The sequence below is a fragment of the Dasypus novemcinctus genome, chromosome 8 (genome assembly GCF_030445035.2).
Source record: "Dasypus novemcinctus isolate mDasNov1 chromosome 8, mDasNov1.1.hap2, whole genome shotgun sequence".
In the NCBI taxonomy this organism is placed as follows: domain Eukaryota; kingdom Metazoa; phylum Chordata; class Mammalia; order Cingulata; family Dasypodidae; genus Dasypus; species Dasypus novemcinctus.
Genome location: NC_080680.1, coordinates 107,769,610 through 107,789,212, shown reverse-complemented (window position 1 = coordinate 107,789,212; position 19,603 = coordinate 107,769,610). Strand labels below are relative to the sequence as shown.

Below are 19,603 nucleotides of genomic sequence, written 5' to 3'. Positions count from 1 at the left end.
TGAGGCCTCTTGAAGAACATCTCTTCCAGCTCTAACAAACAAGGAAGCAATGCTCAGAGAGGCTAAGTGGCATCTCAGTGATTTATGTCAGTACTGAGACTGCTGAGTGCAGAGTTCTTCCCAGCAGGTCTCCCAAGGGAGAGCAAGGCTACGGCCCCGTACATTTTTGTCACCCTATTCTGAAAATTTGTCCATGGTGATTTGTCTGGATTTAAATATTATCTAGTTTTATTTTCCCCGTTCCAATTTTATACTATTTTCAGAGTCTCCTAAAATATCATAAATTGGGAAGTGGACTTGGCCCAGTGGATAGGGCGTCTGCCTACCACATGGGAGGTCCGCGGTTCAAACCCTGGACCTCCTTGACCCGTGTTGAGCTGGCCCACATGCAGTGCTGATGCGCGCAAGGAGTGCCGCCCCACGCAGGGGTGTCCCCCACATAGGGGAGCCCCACGCGCAAGAAGTGAGCCCCGTAAGGAGAGCCACCCAGCGCGAAAGAAAGTGCAGCCTGCCCAGGAATGGCACCGCACACACGGAGAGCTGACACAACAAGATGATGCAACAAAAAGAAACACAGATTCCCGTGCCACTGACAACAACAGAAGTGGACCAAGAAGAACATGGAGCAAATAGACACAGAGAACAGACAACTGGGGCAGGGCAGAAGGGGACAGAAATAAATAAATAAATCTTAAATTTTTTTTTTAAAAAAAAGAATGAATGTGAATACCCCCTTATCATTATATGGAAAAATTAATTCAAAATAGATCAAAGATCTAAATATAAGAGCTAATACCATACAACTCCTAAAATAAAAGCGGTAACTAACTTTAAAAAGAAAAAAAAATCATAAATCCCTGAATTGAATGAATTTCTCCAAATCTTTCTTGCCGCCCTCCGCCAAATCATAGGGGAAGGTTGTACTTTGTGGGCATATGCTGGTGCTTGGGACCTTGAAAAAGTGAAAAGATACAGAAATAGTAGTTGAGGATCAGCCAAAACTAAGTCCTTAAATTTTACAATTTTGTTCAGACTGTGAGCACAGATTTTAGGAAGAATGAAATCATAATTTTTTTTAATCCCACCCCCCTTGTGGCTTTTTGCTTGCTCTCTGCTGTGTCCATTCACTGTGTGCTCTTCTGTGTTTTTTTGCTTGTCTCCCCCTTTTTTTCTCTCTCTCTCCTTCCCCCCTCCCCAGTTTGTCTGTTCTCTGTGTCTATTTGCTGCATGTGCGCAATCACAAGGAGGCCCTGGGATGCGAACACAGGGCCTCCCATATGGTAGACAGGAGCCCAACTGATTAAGCCACAGCCACTTCCCTGCAATCATAATTTTTGATGCCAGAGTTATTCACAACTTTCTCCTTGATGGATGATGACCCTTGTTCTTGTTCATGTGCCTTTTTTTTTTTTTTAAGATTTATTTATTTATTTCTCCCCCCTCCCTCCATTGTCTGCTCTCTGTGTCCATTTGCTGTGTATTCTTCTGTGTCTGCTTGTATTCTCATTGGGCAGCTCTGGAACCAATCCTGGGACCTTCCGAAGTGGGAGGGAGGTGATCATTCTCATGCACCACCTCAGCTCCCTGGTCTACTGAGTCTTTTATTGTCACTCCTCTGTGTGTCTTTTTGTTGCATCATCTTGCTGGGCCAGCTCTCCATGTGGGCCAACACTCTTGCGAGGGGCAGCACTCCTGCATGGGATAGCACTCCTGCGCAGGCCAGCACTCCCCACAGGCCATCACTCGGTGTGGGCCAGCTCGCACACGGGCCAAGTTGCCTTCACCAGGAGGCCCCGGGTATCAAACCCTGGACCTCCTATATGGCAGGTGGGAGCCCAATTGCTTGAGCCATATCCACTTCCCAAGTTCTTGTGCTTTTAAGATATTCTTAGTGTCATGGATTAAAACAGACTTTTGGCTTGAAAGTGTAAATTTATAAAATGCAGTTTGAGCCATTTTTTTCTTGTACTTTCAAGGACAGTGACTATTGTGTCAGTACCCTCATAGAGAAAAATGGCTTATCTGAGACAGAATTTTAATTTGGGCAAATTAGTGTGCAAAAATCTTGCTTTGGCATAAAATCAATTTTATTTAACTTTGTTTTTTATTAAAGTTATGTAATCACTTTTCAGAAAACATGAATTCAGGAAAGTGGATGTGATATTAATATTCTTCTATAATCAGTTAATCTTTTTCTGCATTTTTGTAGGATTTCCTTCCAGATTTTTTCTTATGCATCTGAAATGCAGTATACCTTTAAAGTCCTGGTTCTGGCTGAATATGGCAGATTAGACAAAACCTCCTCTATTTCACCTAATCTGGCTCCCAAAGCAGTGATGATCAGCTAATTTTCTCTACTTTTTTTTTGTTTCCCCCCTACCTCTGACAAAATGCGTCAGCATATTTTGCAGAAGACAAAGAATTTATTTTTACAGATTGACAGATTCTGTTACAGGGCAATATTCTTCATGGAATTATTCCACTGAAAGAAATTCTCAAAGCCAAGTTTGGAGGAAATGAATCAAACCTAAACATAATGCTGGTAACAGTTGGGTTCCATTTACTGAGGCTAGAAAAACAACAACATTTTAATTGTAGATCCTTGGATTTTTAACTGTGCTCTGTGGCCAAAACTCATTGTTCTGTGTTGGTAAACTCTGCCATTTGGCTGGTGTGTTTGGTGAAAGGAAAGTGTGTCCTTGCCCAGACTGGTTATTATTCTGTGTCTAAGTTTGCCAGGGCTGCTATAACAAATACCAAAGACTGGTTGGCTTAAACAACAGGAATTTATTGTCTCAGTTTTGGAGGCTGGAAGTCCAAAATCTAGGTGCTGGTGGGATCATGCTTTCTCCGAAGTAGTGGCATTCTGAGGGTGGCTTGCTGGATAATTCACTCTCTGCCTCTGTTGCATAGCCATCTGTCTCTTTCTCTCTCTTTACTGACTCCCACTCCTGTGTCCAACTTTCTCTGCTTAGGACTTCAGTCATATTGGATTAAGGCCCAGCCTGATTAGTTTGGCCTCATCTTCACAGGATCTTGAAGGTTCTATTTACAAATGAGTTCACATCCATAGGACCATGAGGTGGGACTTGAACATGACTTTGTGGGGCACATGACTCAGTCTGTAATATTCTCAGAAAGCTTTTTCCCCCTTTCCTTCAGCCGAGATATGCTACTATTTCCTAATGCTTATTTTTTTTCCACTATCTTATTTGCAGAGTACCCGGGTGGAGTTTGACCTGCCAGAGTATTCTGTCCGTCGAAGATACCAAGATTTTGACTGGTTGAGGAACAAACTGGAAGAATCCCAACCTACTCATCTCATTCCCGTAGGTAGTAAGTCATTGCAACTTGTTACTTTTCCTGCATCATTTTTCCAGCAGATGTCACTGAATTCCCACCCCTTAAATTACAGGTAAACCCTGCCATGCATTCTGTACCAGATTGACCCATAAAATATATGTAAGCATTTCTCTTTATGGATACTGTATAGTATATCTCACCTTTTTTATTTTGGCTTCTGATTTGCTGTAAAGTATAAAGTGTGCCACTTTCTTTTTGAGGGGGGATGTGTTGATTTTCATTTTCATGACAATGTTTTGAGGTATGGATAGTCCTAATTCTCATTTGCTACCTCTTACTGAAGCTCTTACTGAAGCTCTTAGACCACTGGGCTTTGTTTAGACATGGGTAATTCAGGAAGCAGGAATCTAGCACACAGTCCATTCAACCACAGGTTTTCATTTAAAAAATCAAAGAAAAAAAACAACCTAACCCTATTTATTGGAGCAGCATAATTTCCACCTATTACATATATGCAGAACAAGAACAAATAAAATTTAAAAGAATACTGAGTCAGCATATATATTGAATACTTTCCTGACAAGTGGAAGTAGTAATGTTTAGACCCCAAATGCTTCTTTGGGTTTTGAGGGCTTTAGGGCAATTTTGGGCCATAAAACTCATCATCAGAGGTACATTCTCTTCAGTGAAAACCTTGGTTGAATGATAACTTCTTTGCACGACCAGATTTTCTGTTACCACTGCATCGTCCAGCTTTCTTTTCCATCCCCATGGATGGAGGTGAATATGTGTGTGCTATAGGTATGCAGGCAGTTTTCTTGGCAAGGTAAAAATTGCTATGTTGCTGGTGCTGTGAGAGAAGTGATGGGACTTGCCTGGGATGCTGTTCTTTCTTAGAGAATTGCTATTTTTTCCATACCTTTCCCTTTTGCTCACCAAGCCTGAAGTTTTGTCTTCTAGTCATTTAACAACACATCTGAAGAGGAAACAGGTGTTTTTTTTAAAAGCGGTTGGAATTATTCCTCACAACAGAATTTTAATTTGGCAAAATTGAAGCTGGTGGATTATTTTTTCCAATAAATGTTTACTTTAGAACAGTTTTAGATTTACAGTGCTATTGCAAAGATGGAGTTCTTATATATCCCACACCCAGATCCCACTATTCTTGACATCTTACATTTGTGTGGTACATTTGTCACAAGTAATGAACCAATATGGAGACATTGTTATTAGATAAAATCTATACTGGATGCAGGTTTCCTTGGTTTTCCCCTAGTGTTCTTACCCTGTTCTGCATTCCATCCAGGAGGATACTGTGTGTCCTTCAGCCCTTCTTGATGGTGACAGTTTCTCAGATGTTCCTTGTTTTTGATGATCTTGATAGTTTTGAGGAGTACTGGTCAGGTATTTTGTTGCAAGCCCCTCTGTTGGAATTTCTCTGATGTTGCTCTCGTAACTAGACTGGGATTATGTATTTCTGGGGAGGAACCTACAGAGGCAGAGTGTCATTGTCATCGTATCATTTATAACTGTTGATGTTCATCTTGATCTCCTGGCTTGAAGTAGTGTTTGTCAGGTTTCTCTTGTGACACAGGTTAGTCTCTTTGTTCCTTTACTTTCCACACCTTCCTTTGGAAGGAAGCCGCTCTTTATATGCACCCCCCCATTCATCAAGTATGCTTCATCTTCTGGCTGCTAGTGAGGCTGAGGTTTGCAACTTAGGGATCAAGTGTTAGACAGTGACACCTGCTGGTGAAACATAGTGGCACCTCCGTTAGACACCACGAAGCCAGAAAGAGAATGGAGTAGTCTGCACATTCCTGAGCTGCATCCAGATGTGGTTTCCTGTGGACTGGGTAAGAGCGCTAGGGAGTAGGAAGATACTTTAGAAGCAAGTAGAGACTTAAGTTCTTCATAAAAAATCTTGGTACTCCAGTGTCTGGATAGAGAGAAATTTAATGTACAAGAGCATTTAAACATGAAAGCCAAGCTAGAAATAAGCACTTCCCACCCACCACTACATTTTACAGCAACTTTTCTAGGCGGTGTCTGTTTGCTAAAGCCTTGACTTTGTGTTTATCTTTGTGCTAGGCCAGGTGGGTACCCTTGGGAAGAATAGAGGGTGAGAACGAGGGGTTCTAAAACCCTTTTCCTGGAGAACTTACTGTCAGATGAAAACCCAGTAAAAGTGTAATGTAATTTTTTAAAAAAGATTTTTCTCCACCCCTGCCCTGCTGTCTGTGTCCATTTGCTGTGTGATCTTCTGTATCTATTTCTTTTTTGTCTTCTCATCTTTCTCCTCTAGGATTCAGAGGATTCAATCCTGGGGACCTCTGATGTAGAGAGAGGTTCCCTGTCAATCGCACCACCTCAGTTCCTGGTTTCTGCTGTGCTTTACCTTTGTCTCTTTTTGTTGCATCATCATCTTGTTGTATGACTCACTTGCGTGGGCACTGGCTCACTACACTGGCACTCACGTGGGCACTTGGCTCACTAAGCTGGCACTCACGTGGGCACTTAGCTCACTAAGCTGGCACTAGCATGTGCATTTGATTCACCACACGGGTAGTGGCCCACTGCGCAGGCACACTTTCTCCTCTTCTTTTTCACCAGGAGGTCCCAGGGATTGAACCTGGGTCCTTCCATATGGTCGGTGGAGGCCTTATCACTTGAGCTACATCCGTTTCCCTAATATAATTGTTTACATTTTCATTTCTTTTTTTGAAAACAGTTTAATTGAGATGTAATTCCCATACCATACAATTTACTCATTAAAAGTGTACAATTCAGGGACTTATAATATATTCATAGAGTTATGCAGCCATCATGACAATCAGTATTAGAACCTTTTCCTCACCCTAGAAAGAAACCCTATACCCCTCGGCTCTCATTCTCCAAAGTTCCCATTTTCCCTAGCCAGCCCCTGGCAACCACTAATCTTCTCGTTTTCTGTCTAGATCTGCCTGTTCAGCTGCATTTCATATATATGGAATCATATAGTCCTATGCTCCTGGATTTTCCCATTGAGCATAATGTTTTCAAAGTTTGGTCATATCATGGCATGTATCAATCCTTCATTTCTTTTTATTAACAAATAATACTTTATTGCATGGGTATGCCTCATTTATCCTTTCATCAATTGATGGACATTTCAGTTGTTTCCACATTTTGGTTATTATACATAATGCTGCCATGAACATTTTTGTGTAAGTTTTTGTTTTTTTTTAAAGATTTATTTTATTTCTCCCCAACCCCTTGTTGTTTGCATTCGCTGTGTCTCTTTGTTGTGTGCTGGTCTTTTCCTTTTAGGAGGTACCAGGAACCAAACCCAGGGTCTCCCATGTGGGAGGGATACCTGATCACCTGAGCCACCTCTGCTCCCTCCTTTGTTGTGTCTCTCGTTGTGTTTCCTCACTGTGTCTCTTGGTTGTGTCATCTCACTGCATCATCCTGTTGTGTCAGCTCACCACGCCAGCCCATCACATCAGCTCGTTGTCTTGTATGTCTTCTCTAGGAGGAATGGGGAGCCGAACCCAGATCTTCTGTGTGGTAGGCGGGAGCTCAATTGCCTGAGCCACAGGGACTTATACAGTGTCCCTGTATAAGTTTTTATATGGACATATGTTTTTATTTTTGGGGGGTATAGACCTAAGCTATATGTCTAGGAGTGGAATTGCTGATATGATAGCTCTCTATTTAGCTTTTTGAGGAACTGTCAGACTGTTTTCCACAATGGCTGCATCATTTTACTTTTCCACAACAGTGTAGGAGTGCTCCAGCTTCTTTTCATCATCACCAGCATTGATTATTATCTGTCTTTTTTATTACAGCCATCCATCTGCTCCCTAATATAGTTTCATCTTTTATCTTTATTTGTTTCATTTTGAGTTCATTTTTGTATATTAAATTTTTATTTTATGACTAATGGGATTGAATAATTTGCATGACTTTATTGGGCATTGGCATTTCTTATTTTGTGAATTGACTATTTTTCTCATCTTATTCTTATTGGTTTGTAGGCATTCCATATTTGTGAAGGAAGTTAACTCAGTTGGGAACCAATCTATCTATCTGTCTATCTATCTATCTATCTATCTATCTATCTATCTATCTATCTATCTATCTATCAATCATCTATATCTATCTTTTTTTTTCTCGTTGTCATTTGTCTTAGACTTGACTCCATAAAACAATTCCTCCCTTCCCCCTACCAAAGTTTATCTTTTCTTTTACAATTTCTGGCTCCGAAGCCTGTTCTAACCTAAGATGTTAAAAATATATTTCTATATTTTATTCTATTACTTTTATGTCTTTTCTTTTTATAGTTAAGTCTAGAATTCATTCTGATGTGAGATGTGAGGACCTTACTTTTTTCTTATGGGAGGCATGTGGTCCCAGAACCACTTATGAATAGTTGATCACTTTTGTCATTTTTTTTTGTATTAGACTCATGTATTCTTGGGCTGTTTTTGAACCTTTTGCTTCATCCGTCTCTTTAGTCTGGTATTCTTCCCACATCCTTTGAATTACTGTAACTTCACTGCATATTTAAATATCTGATTGGGCAATTCCCCATCTCTGCCTTCACCCCTCAGTCTACTTTGTTTTCAGAACGTTTCTACCTATTTGCACTTATTTTATTCTTCAAGATGAATTTTAGAATCTTTTGAAGAAGCTGGAAAATTTGGGAGAATGGTCATGAGTTCCTGGGTTTTTTTGACCAAACCAAGTCAACTATGATTAAAAATGTTTGAACTTTGTTTGAACTTTGTTTGTTTGAAAATGTTCTGAACTTTCAAGTTCTACTGTCTATATTAGGAGCACGGAGATAAAGTCCTCATTTACCTGGGGCCTCACTGGAATCATATGAAGTTGTTGGGAACAGACAAGCCGTTGGTTCTGGGGATGTACCCAGAGTTCTCTGATTTGCCTTTTCCCATTGGCTATCCCTAAAGCTGGCGCTTTTTTCTAGCTCTTATGGCTCTGAACTTGGCAGCTTCCTGGGCTCTGCTGGGGAAACCCAACCCATTACTTCCTGGACTGACCTTTCCTTCGTCTGAGTAGAATCACAAGAAGTTTGGTATTGATTGACTTTTCTGCTTTGTGTCTAGAAAATTCTGGCCTGTGATTAGTATCCCTTTTTGTTTCCTGGTTCTGCAGTGGATTTTTCCTATTTTCCTATTGTTTTGTTACTTTGGGATTTCAGAAGTGGGAAGAAATAATATGTCCTCCAAATGCTATGTTGGAGCTAGCACAAAGTGAGTTGGATGTGTCAGTTTGTCATATTCATGTGTCATAGCACTTCACTCCCCACCCCCCTGCCCCCAGTATTGGAACTACTAGAAAGTCTTCATTGTGAAATGGATTTTGTTTTTTGACGAGAAAATTGGTTTTAGAACACTCTGCTTCATTTGCTGGAGCACTACTATTTGGTACAGCAGATTTCACTATTAGGTGGACAATGATTTTTGAAGATGAAGCAAATACTTTAGTGATGCATTTACTCTATTGGAACTTTAATGTTTGTCTTGATTTTTATGAAGGAGGCTTTGTTGGAAGGATGTATTTGCATTTATTACATATCCTATTTTCTTTTAAGTATTGACAAAGGCTGTACGAATTAATGAGAAGAGATTTGTAATGCACAACTGCTTTTCTTTTTTAAAATATAATTTGATTGAAGTATATCGGTCATACATGAACATATATAAACAATAAGTGTATAGTAAAAGTTGTGATCTTATGAAAAAACACACATATCATCATACAGGACTCCCATATATCTCCCTACCACCAACATCTTGCATTGTTGTGAAACATGTGTTACAAACTGTGAAAAAGCATCATCAAAATGGATTAGAGTGGACTTACTGATAATTTATTCATGAACTATTGTGATTAGTAATCGAAGAAAATGTGGCATTGGTATGGAGAAAGTGGCCATGGTGGCTGCTGGGGGTAGGGAGTGGGAGGAAGAGATGTGATGTAGGGGTGTTTTTGGGACTTGAAGCTGTCCTGGGTGGTGCTGCAGGGACAGTTACCGGACATTGTATGTCCTTCCATGGCCCACTGGGTGGACTGTGGGAGAGTGTGGGCTATGGTGTGGACCACTGACCATGAGGTGCAGCGGTGCTCAGAGAATGTATTCACCAAATGCAATGAATATCTCATGATGATGGAGGAGGTTGTTGTTATGGGTGGAGGAGTGGGGTGAGGGGGGTGGGGGGTATGTGGGGACCTCATATTTTTTGAATGTAATATTAAAAAAATAAAGACAAAAAAAATAGTCCTACTAACTATAATCCATATCTTACATTTGGTGTATTCTTTCCCCAACCCACCCCTTTATTAACATCCTGTGTTAGTACTATACATTTGTTATCGTTCACAAAAAACGTTCTCATATTTGTCCTGTTAACCACAATTTTCTATGACTGAATTCCCTGTGTTATACAGTTCCATGCTTTGTATAGTCTGTTCAAAGTTTAAACTCAGTGACTTTTCTTTTCATCGCAGAGTTGTGCTGTCATCACTGCAATTTTAGAACGTTTACATTACTCCAAAGAAAAATCCCATGCCCCCTTAAACACCCCTATAGTTGTCTCTTAGATTTGATATACTATCTTCTTTGCTATTGCTGCAAAAATATTATATTACTCTTAATTATCAGTCATGAATTCCATTAGTTGTAATTTTCCCATATATCATCATATTTTTAACACTTTGTAAAAGAACATTCCTCTGTTTATACTGTTAACCACAATCTTCATCCACTACTGAAATCACTGTTTTATATACTCTAGATTATTCTCTAGCTTCCATTCAATTGACATTTATGTCCGCAGACTACCCCTTTCAGCCACAATCTCATTTATAAATCAACAGTGTTGATTATATGCACTGTAATTATCATTAACTCTATTCATTTCCACATTTTAATAATAAATCTTATTAAAAATTCTACAAACATTGAGCATCAGCTCTCATTCTCAACCCACATTCTATTTCCTAGTAACCTATACCCTGGAGTTTACCTCTGAGTTTACTCTGTGAGTAACTCTGTGAGTTACTTATTTACTTCATATTAGTGAGACCATAAAATATTTGCCCTTTTTTTGTCTGGCTTATTTCACTCACCATAATATCCTCAAGGTTTATCCACATTGTAATATGCAATCTGCTTTCATTTCCTCTTATAGCTGAATCAAAACTGCTTTTCTTAATTAATATGAAATAATCAATAAATGCTATAAATTCCTTTTTCTAGCTGGTTCCCCTCCCCGTTTTTTGTACCACTAAGTATACATGCTTTTAATTTGCCCAGTAGATTAGGTAATAAGTAGTGAAACATTGGTTGAACTTTTAAGTACTTTGAATTAAGCCAACCTTGGTAATTGTTTTTTTAGGGACAAAGATTTTAGCATTGATGCTCCTTTGTTAGTTATTTTTGCTTAGGAACAATATATTCTTTTAGTTTGATAAGGGTAAGAAAAATAAAATTTCTGACATGTAGTGCCAGAACTAAGTATTTGTTGAATTGCATAGAAGAAGCAATTTAAATGCTGACAGTAGGAAATTGGGCATTTCAAGATTGAGCAATTGAAATCTTTGGCCAGATATCCTACCCAGAAATAGCAGCTTTCCAGTAACAATCTACAGGAAATATGCTTTACTTTCTTACAAACTAATATGAAATATAATGTATATGGAAGTGCTTTACCAAAGAATTAAGTGCTATTAAAACGTAAGATGTATTTTTTTTAAGTATCAGAAATGAATTTTTATTTCTGTTTGAAAGCAGCTTAAATTTTTAGACAAGTGATTTTAGGATACAAATTTGATTTTGTTTTTATACAGAATATAAAGCTTGCTCTCAATTTTCTTTATGAAGGATTTTTTAAGTTTGAAGGAAGATGCTGTTGGGCAACAGATTAAACTTTAAACTATTTAATAGGTCATTGTAATGATTTACCAATATGGTTTTTGCAGGTTCTAATACATATGTAATGTAAAAAATGTTTACTTTATAGAAAATATCAACATTTGCTAAGTAGACTGAGTGCAGAACCCCCATGCACCCATTGCCCAACTTCAACATTTATCAATTCATGACCAATCTTATTTCATCTCTATCCCAACCCACTCCCTCACCTTCACCCCAGATGTTTTCCAAAAATAATTTGACTTAAAAGATATGTGGATGTTCCACCCCTTAGTCCCCTTCCATTTTTTGCTTTTTGTTCTCAATGTTTACAAATTAATAAAAAGAATCGACCTTCATTAGGTACCAATTGGGTGCTGGAACAGTGCGAAGCTCCTCACTTGGGCTACCTCATTTAGAGACTGTCCATGCACTTGATTTCACCAGCAACCCAGATTCCTATGCATCTAACAGCCAGAACAGCAATTTCAAAGGCGAGGTTGAGAGTGAGTGCATCCCTTTAAAGAAACTTGATGTAGGAAGAACCGAATTTCAGAAGTCATGTGCATTTGGGGAAAATAATGCTTATTACAGAAGGAAATTCTTTGTGCAGAAGGATTCACCCCAGGATTCCTTTAAATAGCAAGCTCCACTGATTCACTAAACAGTAGAGTTCAATTTACTAAGTCTGAAGAATGGATAACTATTCAGGATGTCATCTGTTAGGTTAAATGAGGCACATCCAACCACTTATTTGCTCATTAAGCCTCCCTCCCAATACAACTCAGTGTAAGCAAATCAGTGTGTGCTGCAGAGGACTCACAGGAGATGAGAATAGAAAATTTTCCATGGATTTGGAAATTAGAAAATCACTGGTGATAATCTTTAAAGGGCAGTTTCTGCAGTGGGTGGGAGTAGGACAGAATAAGGCAGCACTGAAGGCAGCTCCAAACCCATTTTTTGTTTGTTTTTGGAGGAGGATTGAGAAATGGCAGGAGTAGAAGGAAAGATAAGTTACTCTGAAAAAAAAAAAAGAGGTTAAATGAGACAGAAAGGAGAGCCAAGAAGGAGATATAAAGTAAGGCCTGGTTGGATTTTATTTTTTCGGGTAGAAATAGACCCAACCATATTTGTAGACTCAGGGAAAAAGGCCGAATGAGTAGGAAATGCTGTAGGTACAAGGAGGGAAGGTATAGTTAACTGGTGATGACAGATGTATAATAATGACCTAATGGGATCAAGAATGTAGGTGGAGGAATTAGCCCTGGGCAGGGCCGTGTTGTCCACCTGAGGAATGGAAGCGACGGTGGCACTGAATAGATGGGTTTCCTCCTGGTACTGAATAGATGGGTTTCTGGGAAGGAAACAAAGTGGTTAGGAACCCTAACTTCCTCGGAACTCTGGGTCCCCACTTTTGGGAGATGGTATTCTGCTTAACATGTAGAGTTTGGGGTTGAGTATGGGGTTTAAGGAGAATGACTGCCTAAGGGCCTGGAAGAAGATCTGACCAGAAAAAGGAATTATCCTAAAGGATGACCATACTTTTTTTTTTTAAAGATTTATTTATTTATCCGCCCCCCCCGGTTATCTGTTCTCTGTGTCTTTTTGCTGCATCTTCTTTGTCCGCTTCTGTTGTTGTCAGCGGCACGGGAATCTGTGTTTCTTTTTGTTGCGTCATCTTGTGTCAGCTCTCCATGTGTGTGGCGCCACTCCTGGGCGTGGGGTTCCCCTATGCGGGGGACACCCCTGCATGGCAGGGCACTCCTTGCGCGCATCAGCACTACGCATGGGCCAGCTCCACACGGGTTAAGGAGGCCCGGGGTTTGAACCGTGGATCTCCCATGTGGTAGATGGATGCCCTAACCACTGGACCAAGTCCTCTGCCCAGTTTATTTCCTAAAGAGATGTGCACACATGCCCAGAATGCATCCATAAGAATGTTCACAGCCGCAGAGTTGCAGTGGCACAAAGCTGAAAACTGGTCACTTATGTATGGTCGGAGAGAAGATGGACAGATTGTCCTTTGGTGGTACAGCACAAAACAATGGAGCAGGAAAATGATTCTCCTGCAGCTAACTTGTGTCAGTAAATACTGAGGGGTCCCAAAAAGCAGAGTAGAGTTCTCTTTTTTATGAGACAAGCTCAATAAACAACACATTATTTTGAAACTGTAAAGGATGGGGAGCGGTGAACCAAACACTCAACCTCGTGGTTCCCTCTTAGACATAGAAGCTCATTAGGAACCAGCTGACGGGAAGCTTGGTCAATGGTAGTGTTCTTTTTGTCAAGATAGATTAGTGGGTGCTGGTGTTATGGCTATGCTTTATGACTTAGAGATATGTAACTTGTTTCTTAAATATTTCAGTGTTAGAACATTTAAAATTTATGAATAGCAAGTGACAGAAACAACTTTCTTTCCCTGTGGAGAGAGTAATGAGGAGGTCCTTTTTTTTTTTTTTTTTTTTTATTTATTTATTTATTTAATTCCCCTCCCCTCCCCCGGTTGTCTGTTTTCTGTGTCTTTTTGCTGCGTCTTGTTTCTTTGTCCGCTTCTGTTGTCGTCAGCGGCACGGGAAGTATGGGCGGCGCCATTCCTCAGCAGGCTGCTCCCTCCTTCGCGTTGGGCGGCTCTCCTTATGGGTGCACTCCTTGCGCGTGGGGCTCCCCTACGCGGGGGACACCCCTGTGTAGCACGGCACTCCTTGCACGCATCAGCACTGCGCATGGGCCAGCTCCACACGGGTCAAGGGGGCCCGGGGCTTGAACCGCGGACCTCCCATGTGGTAGACGGACGCCCTAACCACTGGGCCAAAGTCCGTTTCCCAAGGAGGAGGTCCTTTTAATCAAGTGTTTGATCAAGCTACAAGGAAATAGTACACATTAAATTGAAGTTCAAAGATCCTTTGGTAACCAGGTAGTTTTAGAAATCACCAACAGTATTTGCTTAATGTAAATGTGATAAATTTATTTGAGTAATGGGAAAAAAGGAAATTACATTTAAAAAAACTTTTGAATGAAAACCTAACCAAAACTAATTGGTTTAGAAAGGCCTTTTTTTTTTTTTCTTCTAGTGCATTTGTCTAACACTCCTATTTCTCCATTCATCAAGATCTTCTACCTCCTTGAACTGGGAGTACAATTTTAAGATATTTAATAAAATTTTTGCATGGTGGTTGTTGTCTGGGTTTGTCCTAACTTTCCCATTAGATCACCTGTCCTTTGAGTAATGTAAAGATTGCATTAAAAAAAAATGATTATTAACTGACCGTTTTCTAATTTCCAATGACTGTGCTATATAGTATTTTGTTCCTTGCCTTATAAAATTGACAGAGTAGTGTGATTTTTATTTTTTCAGAAATCTTTTTATGCTGATGACTACATAAAGGTCTGAACTGATTAAGAAGTTAACAGTTAAGAACAGATTCTTAGACAGATGAATAATAGGAAATACTTGCTAGTCTGATTGATTTTTCTTGCGCCATTTCATCAATTACTCAGAATATTTTCCTTCATGTCCTTATAGCCACTTCCAGAGAAGTTTGTGGTGAAAGGCGTTGTGGATCGTTTTTCGGAAGAATTTGTGGAGACCAGAAGAAAAGCTTTGGATAAATTCCTGAAAAGAATTACTGATCATCCTGTGCTCTCCTTCAATGAACACTTTAATGTTTTCCTCACTGCTAAGGTAAGGACAGAATTTTTGCGTATTCCTTCCCAGAAGCAGCATTCTTAGATCTCTTTCTTAAAAGCTGTTTTGATCTCTCACACGCCACCTTCATGAATGGTCTGCTCTAGCAGGTGACATAAAATTGCTGTATTTTTTTGGTGCCCGCTGGTCACTTGTCAAAAGCAGAGATAAGTGTTTCCTTAAACGCTTCTTAGCAATATTACTGGCTAACTCTAGTCTGACTAACAATGGGAACGGAAGGGAAAGAACATTTGTTGAGTGTTTGGTAAGGGTGTCTTTCCCAAGGACCCTGCAAATAGTTACTTGTAGGTTCATCTTACAGGAAACTGAAGTTCAAGGAGTTTGCTCTTGTTCAAGTAGTATAATTAGGATTTGAAATAGGATCTTTGTGGCTCCTAGGATCAGACTTTATCTTCTGTGTGAGATTGTCTGACCAAGAATGCTTCAGCATAATTTGCTTGCAGCCGTGTTCCGATAAAGTGGACATTTTCCAAGCACTTCATATAAATATTTGGGTCCTACAGTGTTGCCAGATTCTATGTATTCAAACTCAAGTTGACAGTTCACTGGCTTCTCTCTTTACTTCCCTGTTGGCAGAACTGGTCAGAAAACCTGAGGTATTCTACTCCCATTGTGTGCAGAAGTGGAGTCACTTGACCAGACTCTCATGCCAGCTTCCTTCCAGCCCCATCTGTTTAGTTTCTTGTGTCACACCCCATGTTCAGACCATAGAAGATTTCTTCCATGGTGGCAAGGTATAGCGGTTTAGGTACTTTCCAGTTTTCTTTTCAAAATGACAACATTGAGAAGCATTTACAGATAACATCAGTTGACCTTGAAAACTTTAGAGAAGATGTCATTCTCCAGTTAATGGACACCACACAGCAAAGTCCTTTAGCTTTTGTTTTGATTTTTTAAAAACTTCACTTGGCACTTAGCCTTGCTGATGGCATTCCTACTCATCATCTCTTTTTCCCGGAAATCTTTTCCCTCATAATTCTAAATCTTTCTTTTTCTAAATAAGTATTTCTTGGTGAACTGATCCTGAGGTATAGTTCCTTTAAGTTAATCTCAAAGTAAAATCTGTCCTGTTCTCTAGGAGTGCAATGGTCTCACCCAAGTTGTCTGGGGAAACAAAAAGAGAAGGGGGAAAAGCTTCAATTCTTGATCATTAGAAATCTGTGTGAAAAGTAAGTAGGAACTTCTTTTTTTTCCATAGTATTCATCCATCTGTGAATCAAGTAATATAAAAATGATTTTAAAAAATACAGGGTCCTTCAATGTCATATTCAAAATCCAACTTCAAAGAAGTTGTGGGAGTTGACTTTAAGCAGAACAACTGCCAACCCTGTTTCCAGACCTGTATCCAGCCCACCAGCTAGCCCACCTTTTTCCTTTAGCACAGCTTGAATAACCTGGTCTTGTTCTTAGATGAGCCACTTGCGTGCTCTTCTGCCACAGGGAATGCAGAGACTATCTTCCTCTTCCTTACAGTGGCACAATCTTATTACAAACTTGTAGTTTCTTTAAGAAGAAGCCAATAATGCTGGGATAGGTGGGGGAAACTCAGTATCAACTATGTTCAAACCAAAATTTTCATCTTTGGCAGAATGGGGGCAGCAATCAGATAGGTACTAGGATATAATTTTATGCAGCCTGTTAATTGATTTGGTTTCAAAATGCTACTTACAGTACAGCTTATACAGTTCAACTGGCCCATGAGGATATAGCCCTGCTCCAAAAAATATTTTCTATGGAAACTATTCCAGGAACTCCAAGTATTTGGTTATGGTTTTGTGAAGAGCTGGTGTCTATGAGGATGTTTTTCTGTCCAGGCATGGGAGATGGAGTCTTTATTTTATTTATTTATTTTTTGTCTTTATTTATTTTTTTAATGTTACATTTAAAAAATATGAGGTCCCCATATACCCCCTACCCACCTCACCCAACTCCTCCTCCCATAACAACAATCTCCCCCATCATCATGAGACATTTACTGCACTTCATGAATACATCTCTGAGCACCGCTGCACCTCATGGTCAATGGTCCATACCATAGCCCACACTCTCCCACAGTCCACCCAGTGGGCCATGCGAGGACATACAATGTCTGGTAACTGTCCCTGCAGCACCACCCAGGACAACTCCAACCCCCGAAAATGCCCACACATCACATCCCTTCCTCCCACTCCCTACCCCCAGCAGCCACCATGGCCACTTTCTCCACACCAATGCCACATTTTCTTCGATTACTAATCACAGTAGTTCATGAATAGAATATCAGTAAGTCCACTCTAATCCATACTCTATTCCTCCATCCTGTGGACCCTGGAATGGTTGTGTCCACTCCACATCTATATCAAGAGAGGGCTTAGATTCCACATGGATGCTGGATACAATTCTTCTGCTTTCAGTTGTAAGCACTCTTGGCTCCCTGGTGTGGTGTTTGACCTGCTTCACCTCCATGTTAGCTGAGTGGGGTAAGTCCAATAAACCAGATTATAGGAGTTGCAAGTCTATTGAGGCTCAGGGCTTGGCTATCACATGGTCAGTCCAGAGATTCAGGTCCCCTGGGTGTACACTAAACCCCAGCGCCAACTACAGATCCGGTAAAAGTAACAGGAGAGGCTTGTGGACAGAGATCACGCCTGAGTCCAGCTCCATCACGCAGAAACACAAACTCCAAAGTAGGGCCAACTGACATGGCACTGAACTCCATCTGCCATGACCATAGAAACTGTGGGTCTCTGTAGCCCTCAGAAGAACCAATACCTGTGGTTTAGCTACTTTATCTGTTGAGATGGAGTCTTTAGAACATCACCTTAGGGAACCCAACTTTGAAGGGGCCTGGAGGAGATTGCTGCCATTTTTATGGTGGGTGAGCCTGAGACATATTTGCATGAGGAAGGAGTGGAAGTTGAAGGTACAGACAGGAGAAAGCATATTATTAAGAGGGCCAGTATCTTGGTTGAGGGGAGGTGTGGGTAGGAAAGGGTGGGATCAAGACAAAAGTGAAAGTCATGTCTGGATGAAAACGGGAGTGGACTCAGGAGGAGCCTACACTTCAGACACAGAGAACTCAGCCTGTAATTGTGTGTTGAATGAGGAGAGGCAGTCACACAACTCTCTTAGCCATGATTTCCTCATTCTCTGCTCCATCCCTCCATTAGGCCAGGCCACCAGAAAGCAGTAGCCTCTTCCACCTTCCCTTGTCTTTTGTGTAGACGTGCCCTTCTAAGACCGGGAATGAACATTTGCTTGTACTGAGGATGGATGTAAGAACAGATACCTGTGTTGTCTGTAAAACCTCTTTTGAAGGCACTGTTAAAATAAGAGAGGGAGCAGCCTGATGATACTGTAGTTTCTTCAGAGTTGAATCATAGGAAGAAGTTTGTTTTACCTGGCAGACCAACAAGCTTTTTTTTTTTTTTAAAAAAAAGATTTATTTTATTTCTCTCCCCTTCCCTGCTGTTGTTTGCTCTCTGTGTCCATTCGCTATGTGTTCTTCTGTGTCTACTTGCATTATCTGGCGGCACTGCGAAACTGCATCTCTTTTTTGTTGTGTCATCTTGCTGCGTCAGCTCTCTGTGTGTGCGGTGCCACTCCTGGACGGGCTGTACTTTTTTCACGTTGGGCGGCTCTCCTTGCAGGGCACACTCCTTTGCGTGGGGCATCCCTACATAGGGGCGCCCCTGCATCGTATGGCACTGCTTGTGTGCGGCAGTACTGCACATGGACCAGCTCACCACACAGGTCAGGAGGCCCTGGGCATCGAACCCTGGACCCTCCATATGGTAGACAGACACTCTTATCAGTTGAGCCATGTCCGCGTCCCCCAATAGGCTTTTTAGGCTTAGATACTATACATAACATAACCCATCATATTTCCCGTTTTCAACCTCTACCTACAAGAAATTCTGGGTAAAACTTTTTGTTATTTATAGCACCTCTCCTTGGCCTGAGTTTTCCAGCACTGCCTTTTTGGTCACTGTTTCGTTTCCTACCTCTCCATGCTACTTTCCTCACATGCCTTTCGTTGGGGCATAAATAAATGAATGGAATAAATATTAGCTCTTAAATTTTGCTGCTCATGACAACATAGGATATTTTATATAAGAGCAGGGAAGAAAGGAGCACTTTCCTTTTTTAAACAGAGGTTTTAAAAATTTATGTTGGAAACAGTACAGTGTTTCAAGGCGAGCGTGCTCGGGTGAGTGAACCTGATTGGGAGGGTGGAGTCCAGGCCTGTTGAAAGAGGTCTGGGTACAAATGCACAGGCGTGTGAGCGTGGGGTTGTGATGTCAGGGAAGGGAGACGTGTGTGTGGTCAGGTCCCTAACTCGGCTCCTCATTTCCCAATGAGAAGCTGGCGTGCGACTGACTGAGTCCTTCTGTTTGTTCTTGTGTCCTTTGCAGGACCTGAATGCCTACAAGAAGCAGGGGATGGCACTGCTGACCAGGGTGGGTGAGTCGGTCAAGCACGTCACTGGAGGCTACAAGCTGAGGAGTCGGCCACTTGAGTTTGCAGCCATCGGTGAATACTTAGATACATTTGCCCTCAAACTGGGAACCATTGACCGAATAGCCCAGCGGATCATCAAAGAGGAAATAGGTGAGCTCTTTGCTAAGATCTCAGTTCTGCCCAGGGACCACATTTGAAGAAATGACATTCATGTGTGCCAAGCAGAATCAAAC

At 40.8% G+C, this 19,603-nt stretch overlaps 1 protein-coding gene across 2 annotated transcripts in view; it reads left to right on the top strand.

Annotated features, from left to right (window-relative positions):
* Positions 1-19,603, top strand: part of SNX30 (sorting nexin family member 30) — a 389,251-nt gene that overhangs the window by 336,468 nt on the left and 33,180 nt on the right. For both annotated transcript variants that reach the window (XM_058302531.2, XM_058302535.2), the window contains 3 exons: positions 3,219-3,329; positions 14,748-14,906; positions 19,325-19,520. In XM_058302531.2, coding sequence (XP_058158514.1) covers positions 3,219-3,329; positions 14,748-14,906; positions 19,325-19,520 — 466 coding nt within the window. The remainder of the gene's footprint in view (positions 1-3,218; positions 3,330-14,747; positions 14,907-19,324; positions 19,521-19,603) is intronic.